Genomic DNA, 25,822 nt, shown 5'->3' with positions numbered 1-25,822 from the left:
AATTCAAGTCAGTGTTGCAAACCCTCTGGTGCGGACTGGCTCAAATTCATTACCATTTTAGATTTTGAATTATCCTGGCTCCATGAAAACTGTGGAGGATTAGGATATGCCTATCTCCGCTGCCTGCTGCTAGCTGAGTGTGTGCATCATCAGGAAAGTGAGCACGAGTGACTCGGGTGCAATTTACGTTGAGATTTTTCAGCCCCACCGTGGCAGGTTTTAAATCCGATGACTTTGACATGACCGGAAGATCCCACCCGTGAGAAGAACTGGAAAATCCTGCCCTTAAATAGCAGGGACTAAAACACATGACCCACAAACAAGGTGATGGCGAGGCTTTGGGCAGCCAGGTGAGCCACCAACTACAAATTATCCAAGTCTGACCTGATTTCAAAGCCAGGGCACTTATGTGCCTGGTCCAGTTCAGCATTAGTCAATGGTCATCTCCAGGATATTGGTGACAGAGAACTCAGTAACACTAATGCCATAGTCAAGGGAGGTAGTCACACGCTCTATTGCTAAAAACTGATCATTGCCTAATACTCGAGTGGCACAAAAATGACTGGCCATTTATCAGCTGAATCCTGGACATTGTCCAGATCTTGCTGCTCACGAGCATGGACTGTATCATTATCCGACGGATCGAAAATGAATCTTCACACTGTGTAATCAAGTGTGAACATCCTCATTCCTGACCTTATGATGGAAAAAAGGTCATTAGTAACCAGCTGAAGATGGTTGAGGCTGGGAACTGCCTTGAGAAAGTCCTGCACCAATGTTCTGGAGTTGAGATGATTTGCCTCCAATAAACACAACCAACTTCCTTTGTGCTCGGTGACTCCAATCAGTAAAGTTTTCTCCTGCCACAACCCCACCCCTCCTATTGATTTCAACTAAACTTGAGCTCCTTAGGGCCACATGCGGTCAAAGTGTCAATCACACAACACTCACCTCATCCCTCAAAATCAACTTCTGTTCACATTTGGACAAGACTGCAATGAGATGTGGAACTGAACGTTTCTGGTGAAACCCAAAATCGAGCCTTTGTGAAAAGGTTATTACAAAGTGTTACTTCATGGCAATGCTGATGACCCTGTTGATCACTTTACCTTTCATTGGGAGTAGGCTAATATGGAGGGAACTGCAGTGTTGGAATAATCCTGCTTTGTGTGGGCAGGATAACATACATGGTGAATTTTCCACTTTGTCACGTAGCTGTATTGAAACAGCTTAGCCAGATGCATGGTTCGTTCTGGAGCATCGGCCCACAGTACTACAGCTGGGATGCTGCCAGTGGCCTAGTCAGTGCATGCAGGAAATCTGCAGGATCGCAGTGAACCAGTTATCAGGGTCACCTTGCTTTTTCTTTCACCTTCCCAAGTCATGCAATATCTTCCAGCAGAGAGGATTTGCAGTCCACCAACTCCTAAACTACAATGAAAATGATTATAAGAGGGGTGGCCAAACCACAGCTCACCCGCTTGTGGCTCTTTTACAGATAAAAGTCCATTTTACAGAAAATTACAGATAAAATGCAGCGGTTGTTATGGCAGGGGGATTAGTCTGAATAGTTCTAAAGAATTAGGGTGGGAGCGGCACCGGCCGGCCACGCGGGGTCGCCAGATCCACCAGCCTGACTATAATTTGACTGATCCAGCCTGAGATCTATTATTCAACATTCATGCCCCACAATCGCTGCTGCTCCCACAGGCAGACAGCAGAGTCGTCCTGCAATGGGTCGTCTACCTGGTGCTCCCTCGGCTGCAGGTGTCAACATTGCCGAACTGGGGTGAGAGCAGGTCTGGGGGCAGGGTGAAGGAGATCCCTCCACTCCAGCTCTCTCGCATCCAAGCAAGGTGGAGACATCCAGATCAGGAGGTTGGGTGGAAGGAAGGGATGAATGAGTATGTCTGAATGGGGAGGGAGGGCATGAGTGAGTGATTGGGGGCTAAATGGCGAGGGATGGCACACAGTAATAAAATTGTCTCTGTAAAGTTTGACCGTGTCTTTCAGCTCTCGGTTGTCTGGGTGAGGCTCTAATGTTCAGAAAGTTTAGGTTATAAGAAGGCAGAACAGTGTGGTGGGGGGGGGATGCCCAATTATGGAGAGTTGCCCAGGCAAGCATGCCGAATCCAGCAGTGGAAAGGCGCATTCTTCCTCGATCCCATTGTCCCTTGCACGGGTTTAGCTGCCAGTTTTCTGCGGCTCAGGAAACCCAGCCATCCACAGATTAAATATCAAATCTTGAATATCAATGAGGTTCATATTATCGGTATAATATTTAAAGTACCAGTCTATAACACTGGAGTACGCTGGCCTCCTGCCCATCGTTGCGTCTCTGTTAAACACAGACATGAGGAATGGGATCTCTCTTCACCACCCCCACCCCCTTCCACACATACAGAGTGGGGTTCTCCGTTTCCACATCCAGCCAATGGGGTTTTCCCATTGTGGCCAGCCCACGCTATCGGGAAACCCGTGGGCGTGGGTGTGCTGCGGCAAAGCGGAGGATCCCACCGATGGGAAATCCCACAGGAGAAGATCCGGTGGTGGCCATGAGCTGATCGGGTGCACACAAGGTGGCTCCTACTTGGGAGGCTCCGGTTTTGGCCCTTGCGACCCAGTTAATGGGAGTTCTGGTGGGGAAAAGTGCAAAGCAGGTGGAGTGTGTAAGTTTCTCCTCCAATGTGGAATTCGGCAGGTTACCACACCCAATTTAAATCGAATAAAACCTCCACTCAAGAGGCAGGTGATCCACGTGGCGCAGCAACAGAAAGTATTGCGGAGCTTGCCATGTCGCCACCATCTGCCCACTGCCTATGGATCAGTTGATGGATTCATCAAAGGAGGACTTAAGAAACATCGGCAGGAGATGCAGGAGGACCTGTACAAGGCAATCGAGGGAGCAGTAGCTCCTTTTCCCAGGACTTTGCAACAGGTGGAGCAGCGTATGTAGTCGGAGGGAGTGACGATCGTAAAGCTGGATCGTGGCTTTGGAGGCAGTGGTGACAATGCTGAGTTGTTGAAGGCAAGAGGGGATGACTCTGAGAATCAACCAGCGTCAAAATTTATGAATTGCAGATGCCCAATTATGGAGAATAGCCCAGGCAAGCATGCTGAATCCAGCAGTGAAAAGGTGCATTCTTCCTGGATCCCATTGGATCCAATACGGATTGCTGGAGGGGGACAAGGGTACGAGTACCATCGACTAGGTGGCAAAGATGTTTGGGAAGCTGGTCAGGGAGGGGTTCCTGGAAGAGCTTCCAGAGGTAGATCGGGCCGACCAGTCACTGTGTCAGAGGCCGAGAGCTGGAGAACCGCTGCGGGCATTGGATCGTCCGGATGCACAAGTTCCAGGAGAAGGAATGAATTGCGAGGTGGGCGAAGTCCACATGGGACTGTGGCAGGGAGGGAAATTGGATACGGATCTAACAGGACATTTGGTCCGACTGGTCAAGCGGTGAGCGGGCTTTAATAAGGCCAATGTGGTGCTCTTTCGGAGCAAGGTCCGATTTGGGATGTTGTACCCTGCTAAACTGTGGGTCAATGAAAAATGAAATGGAAATGAAATAAAAATCGCTTATTGTCACAAGTAGGCTTCAAATGAAGCTACTGTGAAAAGCCCCTAGTCGCCACATTCCGGCACCTGTTCGGGGAGGCTGTTACGGGAATCGAACCGTGCTGCTGGCCTGCCTTGGTCTGCTTTACAAAACAGTTCTTTAGCCCTGTGCTAAACCAGCCCCTAACATACAAGGGCAAAGAAAATTATCTGAACATGCCAGAGGAGGCAAATTACCTTGTCAAAAACATTTTTAAAAATACACAATCCCTCCATTAGTGGACCCCCCCAAATGTGCTGGTGACGCAGGTATTATTGTGGCTAGACATAGATGGGAAAGGAGTGGTTGGCCATTTTGGGTGAGCCCGAACTAGAGAGAGGCCTGGAGTTAGTGGGATTTTCGTGTTAGATTGGGATGGCGGACCTTAGTAGCCAGGGGGGGCGGACCTTGCGCAGTTGGTGTCATGGAATGTGCAGGGGCTTAATGGCACGGTTAAAAGATCCCAGGTGTTTGCCCATTTGAAGAGTTTAAAGGTGGCCGCGATCTTCCTGAAGGAGACACAGTTGAGGGTAAAGGTTCAGACGAGGTTAAGAAGGGGATGGATTGGACAGACATTCGTTGCAGGGTTTTATTCAAAGTCAAGGGGGGTTGCAATTGTGTTTAACAAGAGGGTGGGACGCCGACTGTATTGGTTAATAATTATTAGTTAGTTGTGGCCATTGCGGAAGTGGATTGGCGGTATCCGGCAGCCCCTAGAGAGCTATTAGCGGAAAGAAAGAGGCAGCAAGTGGAGCTCGATCTGGCATCCACAGGGAAGGCAGTGGGCCAGCTCTGTCATGCAAGTTGTATGAGTATGCGGAGAAGGCCAACCGCCTGTTAGCCCATCAGTTGAGATGGTAGGAGCCCACACAGGAGTACAGTTTGGGGGGGGGGGGGGGGGGGGGGGGGGGTTTTGCTGGTGACTACCCCGGAAAAAGTTAACAGGGCATTTGAGGCATTTTATATGGGGTTGTATAGGTCTGAGCCCCAGACGGAGGTTACAGTAATGGAGCACCTCACTAGACAGGTTAGAATTCCCGGTGGAGGAGGGGAAGGGACGGCGACTGAAAGAGATAATGGAGTGCACTGGGCTGATGCAATCGAAAAAGACACCGGGGCCGGACGGCTTACCGGTGCCAATTTATAAATTCTCGGCAGTGCTGCCACCGCATCCCCTGGGGATGTATAATGATTTGTGAGCATGGGGAGAATTGTCGGCCACGTTGATGCAGGCATCCATCTCCTTGATTCAAAAGAAGGAATCGGTGGAGTGTGGGTCTTCTCGCCCCATTTCCTTGTTGAATACAGACGTGAAGGTGCTGGCGAAGGTTTTGGAGAGGCGATTGGAGGGGTTCTTGCCGGATGTGGTCTCTGAAAATCAAGGGGTGACAGTTGTGTAACATTAAGCTGCTTCCAAACATGGTGATGCCCGCATCTCGGGGGAAGGTGCCAGAAGTTATTCGTTTTATGGATGCGGAGAAGGCATTTGACTGGGTGGAGTGGAGGTACCTGTTCGAGTTCCTGGAACGGTTCGGGTTTAGGTCAACGTTCATCTCCTGGGTAAGATTGCTCTACTGGTGGACACAATGGTTAGCACTGATGCCTCACAGCTCCAGGGACCTAGTTTCAATTCCGGACTCGGATGACTGTCTGTGTGGAGTTTGCACTACCTCCCTGTGTCTGCATGGGTTTCCTCCGGGTGCTCCAGTTTCCTCCCACAGTCCAAAGATGTGCAGGTTAGGTGGATTGGCCATGCTAAATTGCCCCTTAAGAGTCCAAAAGATTATGTGGGGTTGCTGGGTTACGGGGACAGGGTGGAGGTGTGGGCTGAAGTAGGGTGCTCTTTCCAAGGGCCGTTGCACACTCGGTGGGCTGAATGGCCTCCTTCTGTACTGTAAATTATATGGTTCTATGCCGATCCCATGCCGAGTATGAGGACCAATATGCTTTAGGGGGGCACGAGACAGGGCTGCCCTCTACCTCCGTTGTTATTTGCGCTAGCGATAGAGACCCTGGCCATTGCACCTTGAACATCAAAGGACTAGAAAGGCATAATAAGGTGAGACAGGGAGCACAGGGTATCACTCTACGCGGAAGATTTATACATCTCGGATCTGTTTGTATGTATGGAGAAAACAATGGACTATTAGGGAAGTTTAGGTCCTTTTCAGGGTATAAACTCAAAACGTGTTGAGGAGCGCGGTACGTCCGGTGAATTCTCAGGGGCGGACCTTGGCGTTGCCGTTCAAGCTGGTCAAGACGAAATTTAGGTACCTCGGTATTCAGGTGGCTCACGATTGGGCCACAATGCACAAATGGAACTTGGACCGTTTGGTGGACAGGTTGAGAAGGAGCCTGAGGAGGTGGGATGCTCTCCCGCTCTTGTTTGCAGGGAGAGTGCAGACCAAAAAATGAACATTTTCCCGAGGTTTTTGTTCGTGTTTCAGACCCTCCCAATCTTCCACAACAAACTGTTTTTTGTGAGGGTGGATGGGTTATTTTCAGTTTTTGTTTGGGCAGGTAAGACACCCAGGATTTGAGGGCCTTCTTACAGAGGGGACAGCGGGCAGGGGGGGCTGGCATCACCAAATATTCTGGGGCGGGTCCAAAGGCACTGGTTATGGCCCCAACCCCATTCTCCCGGCCAGGTATAAAGCAAGTCTCATGGTGGTGGATTCCTTAAGATTTGGAACCAGTTTAGGCAGCACTTTGGATTGGGGGACACACCAGTATTGGCGCCACTCTGTGGAAATCATACATTTGCGCCAGTAGGGGCAGATGCAATTCATTTTAGGAGTTGGAGTAGGGAGGGGATGAGAGGATCCAAGGTTTATTTGTGGAGAGGAGGTTCACGGGACTGGGAGATGTATCAGGTCCCGAGAGGGAGCCAATTTTGGGACATGCAGGTGCAGAACTTTGTGCAAAAAGGGTTTCCCTCGTCCCCTCAGCTGCCAAGACATATGCTGTTAGATAGACTCTTATCAAGCAACGAGTTGGGGAAGGGAGAATCTCGGACATATATGGGTGACTGCTGGAGACAGGCAGGGCTTCATTCGAAGAGAAAAAAGGCAAGTGGTGGAGGAGCTAAGAGTCGCATTGAGGGGAGGGTTCTGGAATGAGATATTGTATCGGGTGAATTCGACCTCCCTCTGTGTTGGGGCGAGTCTGATACAATTTAACGTGATTCACAGGACTCATATGGCTCATGAGTGGGTTTTTCCCCACATGTGGAGAATAGGTGTGAGGGGTGCGAAGGGGGACCAGCGAATCACGTTCTTGTCCAAACTTGGGCGAGTTTTGGAGTCGACATTTGAGACTTTGCCAAAGATTGTGGGGGTGGTGGAAGGTGAAGCCATGCCCTTTGGTGGCAAACTTTTGTATATTGGAGCTGCTGGAGGGGAGGGGGCTGATGTCATTGCCTTCACCTCTCTGATCGCCCCGCAACGGATCCTACTGGGTTGGAGGTCAGCGGTGCCATCAAGGGGGCATTGGCATGGTTGGGGATGTGGCAGGATTTCTGAAAATGGAGAAAATTAAGTTTGTCCTTAAGGGTCAGAAGATTGTTTCTAAACAAGATGGAAGCTGTTCATCTCTCCAAGGAAATGTTTGTTGCCAATGAGTGGGGTTGGGGTGTAGAGTTAGTTAAGTTTGCAAACGAGATGAAAAATGACAAAGTGTTTGTAATTTGATTTTGCTTTTATGAATATGGAACTTCCTGTAGAGTTTGGAATAAAATATATTTTTTTAGAAAAGTTAAAGCCAGATATGGGCAAGCTGGAGGTGGGATTGGGTCAGGATTCAAGTTTCTAACGCTTAAGCCTTACACGCGGCCCAATCCCACCCATTTCTGAAGTTTCAATTCTTCTTCGATGTCTTTCTCCACAAGAGACTGTAAGGCCTTCCCTCTGTACCACACCCAGATTCTAAAATTGAACAAAGGAAGCAAGTGATCATCTCTCTAATGCTTATTATGGCACAGAGGTGGAGCTAAGTTTTTAATACACTCCAGTCAACATCAAAGCACACCAGAATTCAGTCCCATACCAATAAATTGTCAGTCTCCGAGTCACAAGAATGACTACCAACAAATTTAATCTTTCTCCCTGGCAATTGTTTGAGACTGAACCCGTTTGCAACCTTAGTGTCATATCTGACCCCGAGTTGAACTGTCATTACTAAGACCCCTTACTTTCATCTCTGTAACACAGCCTGACTCTGACCTTGCATCAGCTCATCTACAGCTGAAGTCTTCATTCAATCCTTTGCCAGTTCCAGACTTGGTTTTTCCAATGCACTCCTGACTGGTCTCCCACATTTATCGTGTTCAGACTTGAGGTCATCCAAAACTCTGCTGCCCACTTCCTAACTTGTAACATGTCCCATTCAGCCACCATTCATGGTGCTTGTTGACCAGCACTGTCTTCTGGTTGAGCAACGCCTCAGTTTTAAAGTTCTCATCCTTGTTTCCAAGTCCATAAATGGCCTCATTCCTCCCCATCTCTGTAATCTCCACTAGCCCCACATAAGAAAAGTAATCGGAGCAAGACTAACCCATTTGGCCCCTCAAACGGCTATTCCGACATTCAGTATGATCATAGTTGATCTGATTGTGTCCTTAACTCCATTTTTCTGCCTGCCTCCATAACTCTTAACGTCCTTGTCAATCAAAAATATAACTCAGCCTTGAATACATTCAACGATCCAGTCTCCACTACTCCCTGTGGAACAGAATTCCACAGTCTTATGACTCTTTCAGAGAAGAAATTCCTAATCTCCATCTTAAAATGAAGACCCCTTATTTTTAAGCTGTGCCTCCTAGTTCCAGTTTCCCCTGGAGGGAAAATTACCCTGTCAAACTCCATTAGGCCTTACATGTTTCAATAAGATCACCTCTCATTCTTCTAAAATCCACTGAATAGATGTCCAACCTTCCCTCATGAGACAAACCTTAAACCCAGGAATCAGTCTAGTGAAACTCTTCTGAACTGCTTCCGAAGGAAGTATATCTCTCCTGTACGGAGGCCGAGACCACATTTTGCAGTCTCAAACATATTGCTGTACAACCACAGCAAGACTTCCCCACTTTTATATTTTATCCCAGTAGCAGTAGAGGCCAACATTCGGTTTGCCTTCTTAAATACTTGCTGATCTGCCTGCTGACTTAGTGATTCATGTACAATGACACCGCCATGCCTCTGTCCAACAGCATTCTGTAGTCTCTCTCTCCATTTAAATAGTATACTTCTTTTCTATTCTTCCTAAAATAGTGGACACCTCCCGTTTTCCCACATTATGCTCCATCTGCCAATTTTTTGCCCACTCCCTATCTAGATCCCCTTTGTTTCCTCCTCACAACTTGCTTTCTAACTATCTTTGAATCATCATCAAATTTGGCTACAATACAGTCAATCCCTTCATCCAAGTCATTATTATGGATCATAAATCGATGAATCCCCAACGTAGATCTCTGCAGCACTCCACTAGCTTCAGTTTGCCAATCTGAAAATGGCCTTACTCAGCTTCTTGTTAATTAGCCAATCCTGTGTCCATGCTAGATTGTCACTCCAACACCATGAGTGCTTACCTTGTGTAGTTGTCTTTTATCAAATGTCTTTTGGAAATCCAAATAGATTACATCTACTAGTTTCCCTTTATCCATCCTGCTTCATTGTCAAAGAACTCTAATAAATTTCTCAATCAGAGTTTCCCTTTCACAAAACCATGTTGACCTGGCCTGATTGTATCCTGTTGTTTTAAATCTCCTGCTTAATAATAGATTCCACCATTTTCCCCAGTGACAGATGGTGTAAGGTTCTTTCTTTCAGTCTCCCTCCCTTAGTTAATAGCAACATTACATTTGTAGTTTCCTAATCTATTGGATTCTTTCCAGAATCTAGGGAATTTTGGAAGATTATAACTAATGCATCCACTATCTCTGTACCCACTTACTTTAAGATACGAGGATGCTGCAGGCCATCAGGACCAGGGGATTTGTCAGCCTTTAACCCCATTGGTTTTCCCATAACATTTTCTCTTGTGATCCTGAAAGTTCCTCCCTCCCTTTTACTTCTTGATTTTCAACTGTTCATGGGATTCTGTGTCTTCTACAGTGAAGACAGATACAAAACATTTGTTCAGAGCTTCTACCATTTCCTTGTTTCTCATTTTTAATTACTAGCTCGTATCACTCGCCAAGGAATCACCACTTATTTAGGATAAAGAATCCCAAGAATAGTTGAAAAACTGATACCATCATTAACTTCCTTAGTTAACCATGGATGATGCATAGACTCTCAATTTAATATTTATTTGTTGAGACCTGCGGATGTCTCCTTAAATGTCTGCCACTGCTTCTCTACTAACGTACCTTTTAACCTACTAACCAGCCCACTTCATCCAGCTCTGGTTTCTTCCCTTGTATTTCTCTATATTTAAGTTTAAGACCCAAATTTCTCACCATCAAACTGAATGTGAAAAACATTTAATGATCACTCTTACCTAGAGGACCCTTTATTATTAATTCATTAATAATGAATCTTATGGCATTACACATTACGAGGTCTAAAATAGCCTGTTTCCAGGATATATTATTCTAAGAAACTGTCCCAAATACACTCATTGAACTCATCCTCCAGTCTACTTTTGTTAATTTGATTTGTCCAATCTATATTAAGATTAAAATCTCCTATGCTTATTTTACAGTACATTTCTTACTATGCTTACAGTATATTTCTTACAAGCCCCCATTATTTCTTGATTTATAGTCAGTCTTACAGTGTGGCTACTATCAGAAGGCCTACGACCCCTCCCACCAGTGACTTCTTTCCTTTGCTACCTCTTATCAAACTGATACTACATTTTGTTTCTCTGAACCAAGATCATTTCTCACTATTCTACTGATCTCCTCCTTTATTAACTGCGCCATCCCACCTTCTTTTCCTTTCTCCCCGTCCTTCTAAATGTCAAACACCCTTGAATATTCAGGCCCCAACTGTGGCCACTTTCAACCATAATGCCCCAATGGCTATCATTTCATTTATTTCTGTTTGTGCCATCAATTCATCCATCTAATTCCAAATTCTGCATTTAGTCAGATAAAAAGTATTCAATTTAATGTAGTGACTAGGGGCTTTTCACAGTAATTTCATTGCAGTGTTAATGTGAGTTTACTTGTGAGAATAAAAACATTATTAACCATATTTCACCACTTTGACATTATTTGCTGGTTTTATTTACCTGCACTATTGCCGTGTCCTTTCTCTTTAACTTTTGAAATTCCCCCTCATGTGAATGCTCCTCCCCCCCCCCCCCCCCCCCCCCCCCCCCATACGGCCCTAATTATACACTTTGCTGGTAAACTGGACCCAGCATAGTCCAGGTAAGGGTCGTCCCAATGGTGCAGTTCCATCTTTCCCCAGTACCCATTGCCACACAAATTGAAATCTGTTTCCCCCACAAAAACCTTTGAGCTTTTATCTTTGTGGTCTGCTTTTTAATTTAGTCTCTAGTTGTTCATACCCCCTCGGCAGAACCTTTTTCTCAGTCCTATGACATTGGCGGACCATGCCGACTAGATCCTTCCTCTCCCGCCCTGAGGAGATGTCCTGAACCATTAGCACTGGGCAGTCAACACAGTTTTCAGCACTTACACGTTCAGCTGCAGAGAACTAATTTCCAAGAGATCTGCATTCACCTAATTCTGGCCTCTTGGGCATCCCGATTTTAATTGCAGCAACATTGGTGGCTATGCCTTCAACTACCTTGACCCAGGCTCTGGAATTCCCTCTTTCCTGCTTTTAAATTAACCTCTCTGATCAAACTTCTGTCCAAATGTAGCCTCATGTGGTTTCTTTTTTTTTCAATTTAGAATACCCGATTAATTTTCCCCAATTAAGAGGCAAGTTAGCATGGCCAATCCACCTACCCTGCACATCTTTGGCTTGTGGAGGCAAAACCCACGCAAACTCGGGGAGAATGTGCAAATTCCATACGGACAGTGACCCAGGACCAGAATCGAACCTGGGACCTAGGCACCGTGAGGCAGCAGTGCTAACACTGCGCCACGATGACTCCCCCTCCTTATGTGGTTTCATGGCAAATTTTGTGCAGCAGCTTGGGAAGTTTTATCATGCTAGGGGCATGAATACAAGTTGCTGTTGTAAAAATTGCTAATGCTATACCAGCGCTGTAGATGGGCTTCTCCTGAGACTGGGGAAAACAGTGGGTGGGATTCTCCAGTCCCCCAACCACATGTTTCTCAGCTGTGCCCCATTCACTGGATTATAACTTCCCGCCACTTGTCAATGGGATTTCTGATTGAAATCATGGCACTCCACCTTGAAACCCGCTGGCGGGGCTGCGTTGCAAGTGGAAAAATTGAATCCTGACCACCGGAGAATTCTGGCCAGTATTTGAATGGAGAGTGTTCAACTGTCCATTTTGCCAGTTTTAATATCTCGCTCCTTAAAATGCACCAAAATATATCTGTGGTTTCTATAACTAAAATAGGGCAAAGTTACTGTGTGTGAGAGGTTAGCACTGTTGCCTCACGGCACCGAGGTCCCAAGTTCGATCCCGGCTCTGGGTCACTGTCCGTGTGAAATTTGCACATTCTCCCCGTGTTTGCGTGGGTTTCGCCCCCAGAACCCAAAAATGTGCAGGGTAGGTGGATTGGCCACGCTAAATTGCCTCTTAATTGGAAAAAGTGAATTGGGCACTCTTCAATTTCTTTTTAAAGTTATTCTGTGTGGGTAAGAGTTTTTTTAAAAACAGGCTAGTCATTAACTTGCGTTCACACCATCAAATCTGGGTATGATTTAATATGCAGAATCAATCTGCCAGACCTCGGGCTGGTGGGTCAGACTCCTCTGCTGCCCAGAAATACCATCCCCGTTAGCCTCGTTCAGCTGGAGGGCTGACTGACCGCCCGCAAACCCTTCAGTTTTCTGAAACCGGGATGAATGAAGGTTGGAGATTTTGACCGGGGTTTGATTCCCAGGAGCTTGCCCGGGTTGATTCCCAGGAACTTACCCGGGTTGACAAGCGCTTTTGTCCCTACCTCGGTCCCAGCCGGCTCTCCATCTGGGTCTCTGCTGCGGGGAGCCTGGGCCACTCCCGATCTCACTGCTCTCGAACTCCGCCCGGGGACAGCCGGCAGCGTCTGCAGCCATCCAGAGGAACCGTTATGTCCTCGCCCATCCGACCCCTTCACAGCTCAGACCAATCGTTGCCGGTGTGAACCATTCCCGCTTTCACGCCGCACCTCGCTTTCTTCTCTCACTCCCTCTCTCTCCTCTGCGGAATCAGAAGAATTTCGCTTTCGCGCTTCCAACTCGACTTCCTCGGTTCCTCATTGTGTGTGTGTGTTGTTTTAAAACACAGCTTCACTGTGGAGTTTCCTTGCGTCCGAAATCTTTCAAGTCCCGCACTACAAGAGAATTTTTTAAAGAAGGAAATCATTAGGAGTCAGGGGTCAGTCACTTCCTGCTACAGTCATGGACAGATTTCATCTGAGAGCGTTACTAATTATAAATCGCTTTGGTTCCACTCCAGCGGGGAAAGTATTACTCAGCGCTTGCAGTTTGCATGCTGGAAGCTGTAGTCTGTAAACCAGTGCATGTGGGCCCAATTTCCCATCTTCCACTCTTTCAGCTCCCCTCAATCCTTCATTTTTAAAATTCCTGTCATACACATTGAAATATTTTCTGCAAAATGTTGTATTAATTCTTGGGAGTATTGTCTTCAATCCTGACAAGTGGAAAGGTAATGAATGATCTGAACAGAAAAGTTAAGACCTTTCTTTTCCACACTAGATCTGAGGGTAACCTGTAGGATTGCCAGCTCTGGCTGGACATATTCCCGAAGGTGCCATGTCATGACCTCCTGTCTCCAGCCACACTCCTGCCACTGACCGCCCAACATGCCCGTCCCTGCATTTGACAACTCCCCTTCCCACATCAGTTGCATAGTGAATAGACTCTTCATTACCCTGTTGGATGATGCAGGACTGTCAGAACATAAGAGGGGCAGGAGTAGGCCAGTTGGCCCCTCGAGACAGCTCCATCATTCAGTGAGATCAGGGTTGACATGTCTGCGGTCTCAACAACATTTTCCTGCCTGCACACCCTGTCCCCATCCCCATAATTTGTACCTCCCTAATTCAGCCCTGTATATATTCAATGACCCAGCCTTCACTGGGAAGAGAACCACAAAATTACCTTTTAGATAAGGAATTCCTCCACAGCTCCATCTTAAATGGGAGGGCACTAATTTTTAACCTGTGCTCCCTTGTTCTAGATTCCCCCTATGAGTGGAAGCATCCTCTCAGAATCCAGCCTGTCAAACGCTCTGGGACTCCTATATGTTTCAATCAGATCACCTCTCATTCTTTTGAACACCAGCGAGCATAGGCCCAATCTGCTCAACCTTTCCTCATAAGACAAGGCACCCATCCCAGAAATTAATCGAGTGAATCTTCTCTGAATTGTTTCCAATGCAAGTATGACTCTCTTCAAGCAGGGAGATCAAAACCATACACCAGAGATTTCCCCCAGCGTGCCACAAAATAAGATTAAAAATTATTTTTTAATTAACAAAATCTAATCTTTTTCAGCTTCGTGGTTGGCATCTTTAAGTCCCGATGAAACTCGGGCCTTCCGCAAATGTGTCCATCAGGGAAGGGGCGCAGTTCAGATCTTTTCCCAGGCAGCGCATGAATGGTTTGAATTATCAATGTAAAACATCCGAACCGCACATGTGTAGCTCTTTCCCAGACAGCGCATGCACAACAGACCCCAGGTTCCTTGTTATCGGAAATGTCGACCATGGACCTGAAGACAAAGGCCCATGCACCAAAGAGTCAAAACACAAAAATTGTGGGAGAAGTGAAGTCAAACAAAACAGGAGAGAAATCAGAGAGGGGGTAAAAGAAGAAAGTTCCCAGAAAGGGAAGGAGAGGTGTGATGAATGTAAGAATTTTGTATTTATTTTGTATTACACGTATCAGGTGCAGGAATGTATTTAAAAGCGTGGGTTGGGGTGTGTATGTATCTGCTGCAGTAATATTTTTTAAGTCTTGTGGCTGCAGAAGGTGAAATGAAGATATTGTAAAAGTGAAATCATCATTCTTTCAAGCCATGCTTATGTTTATAAGGAGGTGCCTAATGGAATTTTATTATGATTTCTGGGGAGTAGATAATTAGAGATATTGGGTGGGATTCTCCGAACCCATGAACCCATGCCGGGTCGGAGAATCCCCAGGGGGCAGCGTGAATCCCGCTCCGATGCCAGCTGCCGTATTCTCCGGCGCCGGTTTTCGGGTGGGGGTGGGGATCACACCGCGCAGGTCGGGGGCCATTGGTAGCGGCCCCCCCAGCAATTCTCCAGGCCCCGATGGGCCAGGCGGCCGTCAGTTTCTGGTCTGTCCCGCCAGTGTGAATTGGACATGGTCCCACACGGCAGGACCTGGCTGGTAGGCCGGCTCCGGGGGGGGGGGGGGGGGGGGGGGGCTCTCACGGTCGCCTGGCCACCAATCTGCGGGCAGGCTTGTGTCATGGGGGCACTGCTTCCTCCCGCGCCAGCCCCTGTACGGCTCCGCCATGGCCGGCGTGGAGAAGACAACCGCCTGCGCATGCGCTAGAATTTTTAAAAAATTCTTTTTATTAGCATTTCCCATATTAATAAACAGTTGTATATATACACATCATTTTTCGCACCCATGCAAATTTCCTTTATTATACAGACGATTAGTTTGTCCTTCGTTTAACTTTCATTGCCCTCTGGATCGGTCAATGGTTCCTCCCCCTTCCCCGTTGCCCCCCCCCCCCCCTCCACCCTCCGGTTTCGGCTGTGCTTTATTTTTATTATCCGAACAGAATGGATAAAAAAAGGGGGGGGCTCTCTCGTGGTTTCCCCACCTTCCTTCCATCTCCCCACCCCCCTTTCCTGGGTTGCGCAGTCTTGTGGTACCTCACCTATCTTGGTGTTTGTTTTTTAAAAGTTATTAGGTTACTCCTCGTCGCTGGCCTCGAACAGGTTTTGGAACAGACCGACAAACTACCCCCAAGTATCCAGGAAGCCTTCCTCTGACCCTTGGGTGGCGTTCTTAATCTTCTCCAGGTGGAGGAATTCCGAGAGTTCAGCGAGCCAGTCTGCAGCTGTGGGTGGTGCTGCCGATCGCCAGCTGAGCAGGATTCTCCGGCGTGCCATTAGGGAAGCGAAAGCAAGGGCATTGTCCACCTTCCCCATGTGTAGCTCTGGCTGCTCCGATACCCCGAAGTTTACCACTATTGGGCATGGCTTCACCCTCACCCCCACAACCTTGGACATTGCCTCGGAGAAGGCTGTCCAGAACCCAGCAAGCTTGGGGCAAGCCCAAAACATGTGGGTGTGATTGGCTGGGCCCCTCTGGCACTGCTCACATTTGTCCTCCACCTCCGGGAAGAACCTGCTCATTTGGGTTCTGGTCAGGTGTGCTCTGTGCACCATTTTGAGCTGCATTAGGCTTAGCCTTGCGTAGGAAGAGGTGGAGTTCACCCTGCTCAGTGCTTCGCTCCAGAGTCCCCATCCTACCTCTGTCCCCAGTTCATCCTCCCATTTTTGTCTGGTCTCGTCCAGTGGAATCCGGGCTCTGTCCAGTAGCTCTGTCCAGTATATTTTCCCACATAGGCCCCCTTCTCGTTGCTTGTGCCTATCAGGTCCGCAAGTAGTGTGGTTTCTGGGGCCCCGGGGTACCCTACTGTCTCTTTGCAGAGTAAGTGTTTTATTTGGAGGTGTCTCATTTCCTGTCCTTTTGCTAGCTTCCACTTCCACGTCAGTTCGTCTAGTGTCGCCAGTCTGTGCCCTACGTAGAAGTCCCCAACCGTCAGTGTGCCCCATCCCACCTCCATCTTTTGAAGGTGGTATCCTGCATGACTGGGGGGAATCTGTGATTGCAGCCTATGAGAGTCATGGGGGACATTTTGGTTATCTCAAAGTGTTGTCTCAGCTGGGTCCACGTTCTCAGCGTAGCCGCTACCACTGGGCTCGTTGTGTATTAAACCCTCCCGTGTGACCCTGACCGCGAAGTTTGCTAGTGTCACACGGGAGGGTTTAAACTAGTATGGCATGGGGTGGGCACCGGAGCAATAGGTCAGAAGGTGAAAGCATTGAGGGAGAACTAGGGAATAGGGCCAGTATGGCTCTGAGGCAGAGCAGACAGGGAGACGTTGCTGAACGCAGCGGGTCTGGTGGCCTGAAGTGCATATGTTTTAATGCAAGAAGTATTACGCTTAAGGCAGATGAATTTAGAGCTTGGATTAGTACTTGGAACTATGATGTTGTTGCCATTACAGAGAACTGGTTGAGGGAAGGACAGGATTGGCAGCTAAACGTTCCAGGATTTAGATGTTTCAGGCAGGATAGAGGGGGATGTAAAAGGGGTGGCGGAGTTGCGCTACTGGTTAGGGAGAATATCACAGCTGTACTACGGGAGGTCACCTCAGAGGGCAGAGAGGCTATATGGGTATAGATGAGGAATAAGAAGGGTGCAGTCACAATGTTGGGGGTTTACTACAGGTCTCCCAACTGCCAGCGGGAGATAGAGGAGCAGATAGGTAGACAGATTTTGGAAAAGAGTAAAAACAACAGAGTAGTTGTGATGGGAGACTTTAACTTCCCCAATATTGACTGGGACTCACTTAGTGCTAGTGGCTTAGACGGGGCAAAGTTTGTAAGGAGCATCCAGGAGGGCTTCTTAAAACTATATGTAGACAGTCCAACCAGGGAAGGGGCTGTACTGGACCTGGTATTGGGGGATGAGCCCGGTCAGGTGGTAAGAGTTTCAGTAGGGGAGCATTTCGGGAACAGTGACCACAATTCAGTAAGTTTTAAAGTGCTGGTGGACAAGGATAAGAGTGGTCCTAGGGTGAATATGCTAAATTGGGGGAAGGCTAATTATAACAATATTAGGCGGGAACTGAAGAACCTAGATTGGGGGCTGATGTTTGAGAGTAAATCAACATCTGACATGTGGGAGGCTTTCAAGTGTCAGTTGAAAGGAATTCAGGACCGGCATGTTCCTGTGAGGAAGAAGGATAATTGCAGCAAATTTCAGGAACTTTGGATAACGAGAGATATTGTAGGCCTCGTCAAAAAGAAAAAGGAGGCATTTGTCAGGGCTAGAAGGCTGGGAAAGGACAAAGCCTGTGTGGAATATAAGGAAAGTAGGAAGGAACTTAAGCAAGGAGTCAGGAGGGCGAGAAGGGGTCACGAAAAGTCATTGGCAAATAGGGTTAAGGAACATCCCAAGGCTTTTTACACATACATAAAAAGCAAGAGGGTAGCCAGGGAAAGGGTTGGCCCACTGAAGGATAGGCAAGGGAATCTATGTGTGGAGCCAGAGGAAATGGGCGAGGTACTAAATGAATACTTTGCATCAGTATTCACCAAAGAGAAGGGATTGGTGAATGTTGATTCTGGAGAAGGGTGTGTAGATAGCCTGGGTCACATTGAGATCCAAAAAGATGAGGTATTGGGCGTCTTGAAAAATATTAAGGTAGATAAGTCCCCAGGGCCTGATGGGATCTGCCCCAGAATACTGAAGGAGGCTAGAGAGGAAATTGCTGAGGCCTTGACAAAAATCTTTGGATCCCCACTGTCTTCAGGTGATGTCTCGGAGGACTGGAGAATAGCCAATGTTGTTCCTTTGTTTAAGAAGGGTAGCAAGGATAATCCAGGGAACTACAGGCCGGTGAGCCTTACATCAGGGGTAGGGAAATTACTGGAGAGAATTCTTCGAGACAGGATCTACTCCCATTTGGAAGCAAATGGACGTATTAGTGAGAGGCAGCATGGTTTTGTGAAGGAGAGTTCGTGTCTCACTAACTTGATAGAGTTTTTCGAAGAGGTCACAAAGATGATTGATGCAGGTAGGGCAGTGGATGATGTCTATATGGACTTCAGTAAGGCCTTTGACAAGGTCCCTCATGGTAGACTGGTACAAAAGGTGAAGTCATATGGGATCAGGAGTGAGCTGGCAAGGTGGATATAGAACTGGCTAGGTCATTGAAGGCAGCGGATAGCGATGGAAGGGTGCTTTTCTAATTGGAGGGCTGTGAATAGTGGTGTTCCGCACGGATCAATGCTGGGACCTTTGCTGTTCGTAGTATATATAAATGATTTGGAGGAAAATGTAACTGGTCTGATTAGTAAGTTTGCAGACGACACAAAGGTTGGTGGAATTGCGGATAGCGATGAGGACCGTCAGAGGATACAGCAGGATTTAGATCGTTTGGAGACTTGGGCGGAGAGATGGCAGATGGAGTTTAATCCGGACAAATATGAGGTAATGCATTTTGGAAGGTCGAATGCCGGTAGGGAATATACAGTGAATGGTAGAACCCTCAAGAGTATTGAAAGTCAGAGAGATCTAGGTGTACAGGTCCACAGGTCACTGAAAGGGGCAACACAGGTGGAGAAGGTAGTCAAGAAGGCTTACGGCATGCTTGCCTTCATTGGCCAGGGCACTGAGTATAAGAATTGGCAAATCATGTTGCGGCTGTATAGAACCTTAGTTAGGCCACACTTGGAGTATAGTGTTCAATTCTGGTCGCCACACTACCAGAAGGATGTGGAGGCTTTTGAGAGGGTGCAGACGAGATTTACCAGGATATTGCCTGGTATGGAGGGCATTAGCTATGAGGGGAGGTTGAATAAACTCGGTTTGTTCTCACTGCAACGACGGAGGTTGAGGGGCGACCTGATAGATGTCTACAAAATTATGAGGGGCATAGACAGAGTGGATAGTCAGAGGTTTTTCCCCAGGGTAGAGGGGTCAATTATAAGGGGGCATAGGTTTAAGGTGCGAGGGGCAAGGTTTCGAGTAGATGCACGAGGCAAGTTTTTTTTACACAGAGGGTAGTGGGTGTCTGGAACTCGCTGCCGGAGGAGGTGGTGGAAGCAGGGACGATAGTGGCATTTAAGGGGCATCTTGACAAATACATGAATAGGATGGGAATAGAGGGATACGGACCCTGGCAGTGTAGAAGATTGTAGTTTAGTCGGGCAGCATGGTCGGCACGGGCTTGGAGGGCCGAAGGGCCTGTTCCTGTGCTGTACTTTTCTTTGTTCTTTGTTGTTCTTTGTATTCGCATGCGCTAGAATATGCTGGCTGGTCTGCGCATGTGCGGAACCACGCCGGCGGTTCTGTGCATGTGCTAACTCACGCCAGCCCTTTGGCGCTGGTTGGTGTGGTGCCAACCCCTCCGGTGCCAGCCTAGCCCGCGGAAGTGCAGAGGATTCCGCAACATCCGGTTGGGCTGACGCCGGACAGGTTTGCGCCGCTTTTTATGCCGGCGTCGGGCCATCGCCGGGATTCGGGAGAATCCCACCCATTGTATTTAAATTTAAGTCATTAGGTCATGGGATTTGAGTGGGATAAAAATTATGTAATAATGGTTGGAGCCAGGTCTGTGGCAGTCAGTTTTGGGTTTGTTTAGTTTTGGCTGTGATCTGAACAGCAGCTTCTGCGGAAGGCTGTCAGGGATTCAGTGTTAATCTAACAGGATCTCACTCTCTCCCTTCAGCAGTCTCTCAAAAGATCTCTCTATTGAAAATGAAAATGAAAATCGCTTATTGTCACGAGTAGGCTTAAAATGAAGTTACTGTGAAAAGCCCCTAGTCGCCACATTCCGGCGCCTGTTCGAGGAGGCTGTTACGGGAATCGAACCGTGCTGCTGGCCTGCTTGGTCTGCTTTCAAAGCCAGCAATTTAGCGTTGTGCTAAACAGCCTATTCAAAGATAGGCAAGTAATCATGTGTTTGCTAACTTTATTTAAAAGTGTTTTTTGACCTGTGATGGGTTTTGCTTGATTGGAGATAGGGAAGGTATCAGTTAGGAGTTAAGAGTTTCATTTTATCCTTAAGCATTCCTTAAATAGTATTTTTAAGCTATATTTCTGGGATGTTAAGATAATTTAACACTGTGTTAATAATAGTTCGTTTTGATATACCCTATCCCTATTTGTGCGTGGAATCACTCCTGGAGCGAAGTAGCCATATCTAACAGTTTTACAAATTTTTAAAAAATGATTGGGGTTCTTGTACAGTATGGTGGCAAATGTGGGGTCTGGTCCGCCATTGTAATAGAGGTAAGAAACAGTAACCAAAAGGAGAAATAGGCTACAATTAGACAAAGGCTACAAGGAGCAGTACTTATAGGGAGCATGATGGCATAGTAGTTAGAACTGCTGCTTCACAGTGCCAGAGACCTGGGTGAAATTCCAGCCTTGCATGACTGTCTGTGTAGAGTTTGCACTTTCTCCCCGTGTCTGCATGGGTTTCCTCCACCAGTCCACAAATGTGCAGGTTAGGGGCAGTAACTTCATTCAAGCCTACTTGTGACAATAAGCGATTATTATTATTATTAGATGAATTGACCAAGCTAAATTGCCCCTTAGTGTCCGAAAGTTTAGGTGGGCGGTGTTTCAGATGATCAGTGCTGACCCGATGGGTCGAATGGCCTCCTGCACTGTAGGGATTCTATGATTTACTTGGGAGAAGCCCTAATAGTGAAATAGACTCCAAAAGAAGCCTCAAAGATTCAAGAAGGCAACTGAAAGTTAGTATCTCCATGCTGCATGGTGTTGGTGCAAGGTTACACATTTGGAGAAGTAGTATTTGGCTTGGCACAGCCAAAGAGCTGAAATTGAGCTTGTAAGATGAAGCTTGAAGGCATTTATTGTATACAGTTTGCCATGGATTATTTCTTGCAAAGAAGTGAAGAACCCTGCTCTGATTCAAATGTAGATGAAAGAATGGAGCCTCAGGAGAAAAAAAGTGATGGTCTTACGCAGATAAGACAGCACAGCTACTTGCTCTTTGGATTTTTGAAGACTGGTGATGCCTCTTGCCTGGTCCCTGAAATGCTGTAAACCATTTCAATACAACTGAGTTAGCGTTCGTAATACTGGCATTTCATAGAATCCCTACAGTGCAGAAGGAGGCCATTTGGCCCATCGAGTCTTCACCGTTCCTCCGAAAGAGCACCCTACACAGACCAACTCCTCTGCCCTATCCCCGCAATCTCACTCGGGGCAAGTTAGCATAGCTAAATTTACCTAACCTGCACATCTTTGGACTGTGGGAGGAAACCGAAGCACCTGGAGGAAACCCACGCAGACACGGGAAGAATGTGCAAACTCCGCACAGTCACCCAAGATCGGAATCGAACCTGGGTCCCTGGCGCTGTGGGCAGCAGTGCTAACCACTGTGCCACTAAAGCAATTTTGTAAAAAAAACAAAAGGCAGGAGCGTCTGTTAGTGGAGCAAGACCTGTGATTTGCCCTGTTATTAATTCCTCCCCAGATCAAGAGACTCTTCTCACCGAGGCAATGTCACTTTATCATCATAAGATGCTGCTCGCAATATTTCCTTAATTTATCACAAAGCCCCAGAGAATCCCTACAGTGCAGAAGGTCTGCACTGAACCTCCAAGGGAGCACCCTTCCTAGGCCCAATCACCCACCCAATCCCTGTAACCCATCTAACTCTGGACACTTAGGGGAATTTTACATGGCCAATCCACCTAACCTGCACATCTTTGGACTATAGGTGGAAACCAGAGCACCCAGAGGAAACCCCCGCAAATACGGGGAGAATGTGCAAACTCCACACAGTCACCTCTAAGGTTGGAATGCTAACCGCTGTGCTAACGTACCAAATTTATACATTTTCACATTGAGAAATGCAGTCTTTAAAAAACTGAAAACTATTGAAATCGTTAATTTGAAATACTTATAAATTGTGTACATTTTCAATAAAAAATATTGGGCGGGAATTTCTGTTTCTTCCTGCCGGTCAAATCTTCCCTTCCCACTGATGGTGACCCCCCCCCCCCCCCCCCCCCCCCCCCCCCCCCCCCCACCCACCCCAGTGGGTTCCCGGCAGTGAGATGAGCGAACTAAGCAAAACGCCACAGACATCAGTGGGATCCTCCAGCAGCCAATGGAGAACGGCCAGAAAACACGCTACTGGGGGTCTGGAAAATCCCATTGTATTTGACATGCAACTGGTGATAAGGCTTTCATTTAAACTTCGTAAACTAATGAAAATTGCATTAAATGGTGGCCTGACATGTTTTTAGGAGGTGGTCAGAGATAAAAGACTCGAGGGCAGTTCAGTTGAAGAGAATAGGAGATATGCCTCCAAATGTTTTATAATGGTGTGGCATGACACAGGAAAGATTGGGAACCACTGCTACACACAGTTCTCCAGGTGTGCTCTCACCAATGCTCTACACAGTTGGAGCAAGACGTTATACTTTTACACTCCATTCTCCTGCAATAAAGGCCAATATTCTGCTTGCCTTCCTAATTACTTGCTGTATCTGCAAGCTGACCTTTTGTAATTCATTTACAATGATACCCAGGTCCATCTGTACTGCGGCATTCTGTTGTCTCTCGCCATTTAAATAATATTCTATTTTTTTATTCTTCCTTTCAAGTGGAGATTCCCACATTTTTCCACATTATACTCCATCTGCCAAATCTTTGCCACTCACGTGGCCTATCTATATTCCATTGCAGAGTTTCTGTGTCCTCCCCACAACTTGCTTTCCTATTTATCTTTGTATCTTCAGCAAATTTAGCCACAATAGTCTAGTAAACAAGGGTGTTCAAGAGGAAAAGGAATTAAGCAATCTTTTTTTTTAAATGCCCCAACAATTCGTTTCTCTCCGGTTTACTCATGGCAATGTCCTACGTACGAACGTATGAATTAGGAGTAGGCCGCTCGGCCCCTCGAACCCGCTCCACCATTCAATAAGATCATGGCTGATCTGATTATCACCTCAACCTCATATTTCTTCCTACCCCTGATAACTTTTCACCCCTTTATTAATCAAGAATCTATCTAAGTCAGCCTTAAAGATATTAAAGATTCTGCTCCCACTGCCTTTAGAGAAAAGATGACCCTCAAAGAGAAAAAAATGCTCCTTAATTCTGTCTTAAATGAGTCACCCTTTATTTTTAAGCAGTGACCCTCGTTCTAGATTCTCTGACAAAAAGGAGCATCCTCGCCACATCCATCTTGACAAGAGCTCTCAGGATCTTCAACAATTTGATCATGTCACTCTTTACTCTTCTAAATTCTAGTGGATACAAACTTACATCTCCAACCTTTCCTCTTACGACAACCCACCCCCTCCTGGTATTGGCTTAGTCAACAATTTCTGAACTGCTTCTAATCATAGAATCCCTAAAAGGTTAGAGGAAGGCCATTCGGCCTATCAAGTATACACCGACCCTTCGAAAGACCACCCTACCCCGGCTCATTCCCCACCTTATGCATTTATACCTTTCCTTAAGTGCACAATATTCCAGTTATGGTCTCAACAATGCCCTATAGAACTGAAGCATAACATTACTACTTTTATAATCAGTTCCCCTCAAAATAAACAATAAAATTCAATAAGACACTATTATCGCAATAACAATAAGTGATCCCGGTTCTGGGTCACTGTCCGTGTGGAGTTTGCACATTCTCCCCATGTTTGCGTGGGTTTCGCCCCCACTACCCAAAGATTTTGGATTGGCCGCGCTAAATTGCCCCTTAATTGGAAAAGATGAATTGGGTACTCTAATTTTTTTTTTTAAAAGGCTTGAGCAGCACATAGCGTCTAAGTTTGTTCTGAAACAAAAACACATTCTGGAGAATTGCAGCTCCAAAACTCAACTGAGAGCAAGCAAAATCAAGGATTCAGCAAATCTGTGACTTCAAATTGAATCCCCGAGCAGGAGAACTCGCGGCGGAATCTTCTAAAATAATTGAGTGCCAGCATCAGAGAAAAACCAGAGTGTAGCTCTGTGAGAATCTGGAGAAAAAAGCCCCGACTGTGCAGCGGGCACACAGAATCTGTGTGTGTGGTTTGTGCCATCACTCTGGCGGGGCTGGCAAGGACAGCTCCGGAGAGATCGGGGTGCCATCTTTAAATGGCACCTCAAACACAGTTACAAATAAACAAACCCCCACTGACACAAGGGGACCCCACCACCACCATCCCTCCATAGGCATCACCCCCCCCCCCCCCCCCCAATACACATTCATAACAGGAATTCCTCAGGTTGGCACTATCAGGGCGCCAGGGGACAGTGCCCAGGCATGTCCCTCTCCCTCCAGGGCTTTATGTACCTTTGCACCCCCGGCGGGTTCCCTTCGACTGCATTATGTTTTTAAATACCTGTCGTAAATCTCATTGCATATTCCGTGGGGGGCATGGGGGAGGATGAACATATTGCAGGGAAGCCCTTTAATTATATTTAAATTTACTGAAATAAAATTCTGCATTATGTCACGTGAGAGGTGTGGAAAATTGGAACAATAGATCTTGCAGTGAGATTTTGGGCCTGTGTCGCCATTTACACTGATGGCTAACGGAGGCTCAAATATCACCCCAATGATGTGCAAAACAGATCTTTTTAACCAGCCAATAATTTTATTGCTAATCATATCTCATGTACTCAAGCAGTGTACATATTTTCAAAATTATATTTACCATGCTATATGTGCAGTACATTGAATATACTGTTGAGAAGAGGTTACTCATGCAGGGCAGCAAATTGAATTTTTACTGTATTTTAGATTCTGATTTTATAATCAATATTAAAATTATCCTCATCGCCTCAACTTCATCCGGTAAAAAAATCAGATTTTTCCCAGATCAATTAAGTTAATTGAATACAATTTACACGGCGCTCCTACTTGATCCATTTTTTTGCAGTACCAAGTCCAGAAAATAGGCAATAAGATTGCACTGGAAACTGGTGTTCAAGGCATTAGATTGTGTAGTACAAGGATTAGTATGACCTTCCAGTCTCAGCTGCAGTGTAAGAGGGAAAAAGAAAATCGACAAGCAGGTGGCCTGGGCTGCAATGGCTGGGCAGTTAGCCAGCTGCTTGTCATCTTAGTCACGGTGGTGCAGAGAAAAAGAGGCATTAAAATTACATGGAAAATTCAACAAAAATGAAAAATCTATTTTAACTTAACATTTTAAATATATAAATGTTTATTTTAAAAACTTACAACTTGTGGATGGTGTTAATAATATAAAACCATTTCCCAAATCGGTCACACAGGAGCTTGAGGAAAACACTTCGAGCCGTAACTTCCGGCTGAGTCAGGTTGCCACTTGCTCAAAATTACTTATCTGGAAATCCAACTGATCCTATCTCACCTGGCCTTCCGATTCAG

General features: G+C 46.6%; 1 protein-coding gene across 1 annotated transcript in view; it reads right to left on the bottom strand.

Moving 5' to 3' along the window:
* sacs (sacsin molecular chaperone) overlaps positions 1 to 25,822 on the bottom strand; it is a 147,323-nt gene that overhangs the window by 97,439 nt on the left and 24,062 nt on the right. The window contains exon 2 of the mRNA XM_038817630.1: positions 12,658 to 13,026. Within this exon, the coding sequence (XP_038673558.1) occupies positions 12,658 to 12,680 (23 nt within the window). The 5' untranslated portion in view covers positions 12,681 to 13,026. The remainder of the gene's footprint in view (positions 1 to 12,657; positions 13,027 to 25,822) is intronic.

Source organism: Scyliorhinus canicula, chromosome 14 (genome assembly GCF_902713615.1).
Source record: "Scyliorhinus canicula chromosome 14, sScyCan1.1, whole genome shotgun sequence".
Classification (NCBI taxonomy): Eukaryota; Metazoa; Chordata; class Chondrichthyes; order Carcharhiniformes; family Scyliorhinidae; genus Scyliorhinus; species Scyliorhinus canicula.
The sequence above is the reverse complement of the archived record's forward strand: the minus strand, read 5'-3'. Positions and strand labels throughout refer to the sequence as shown.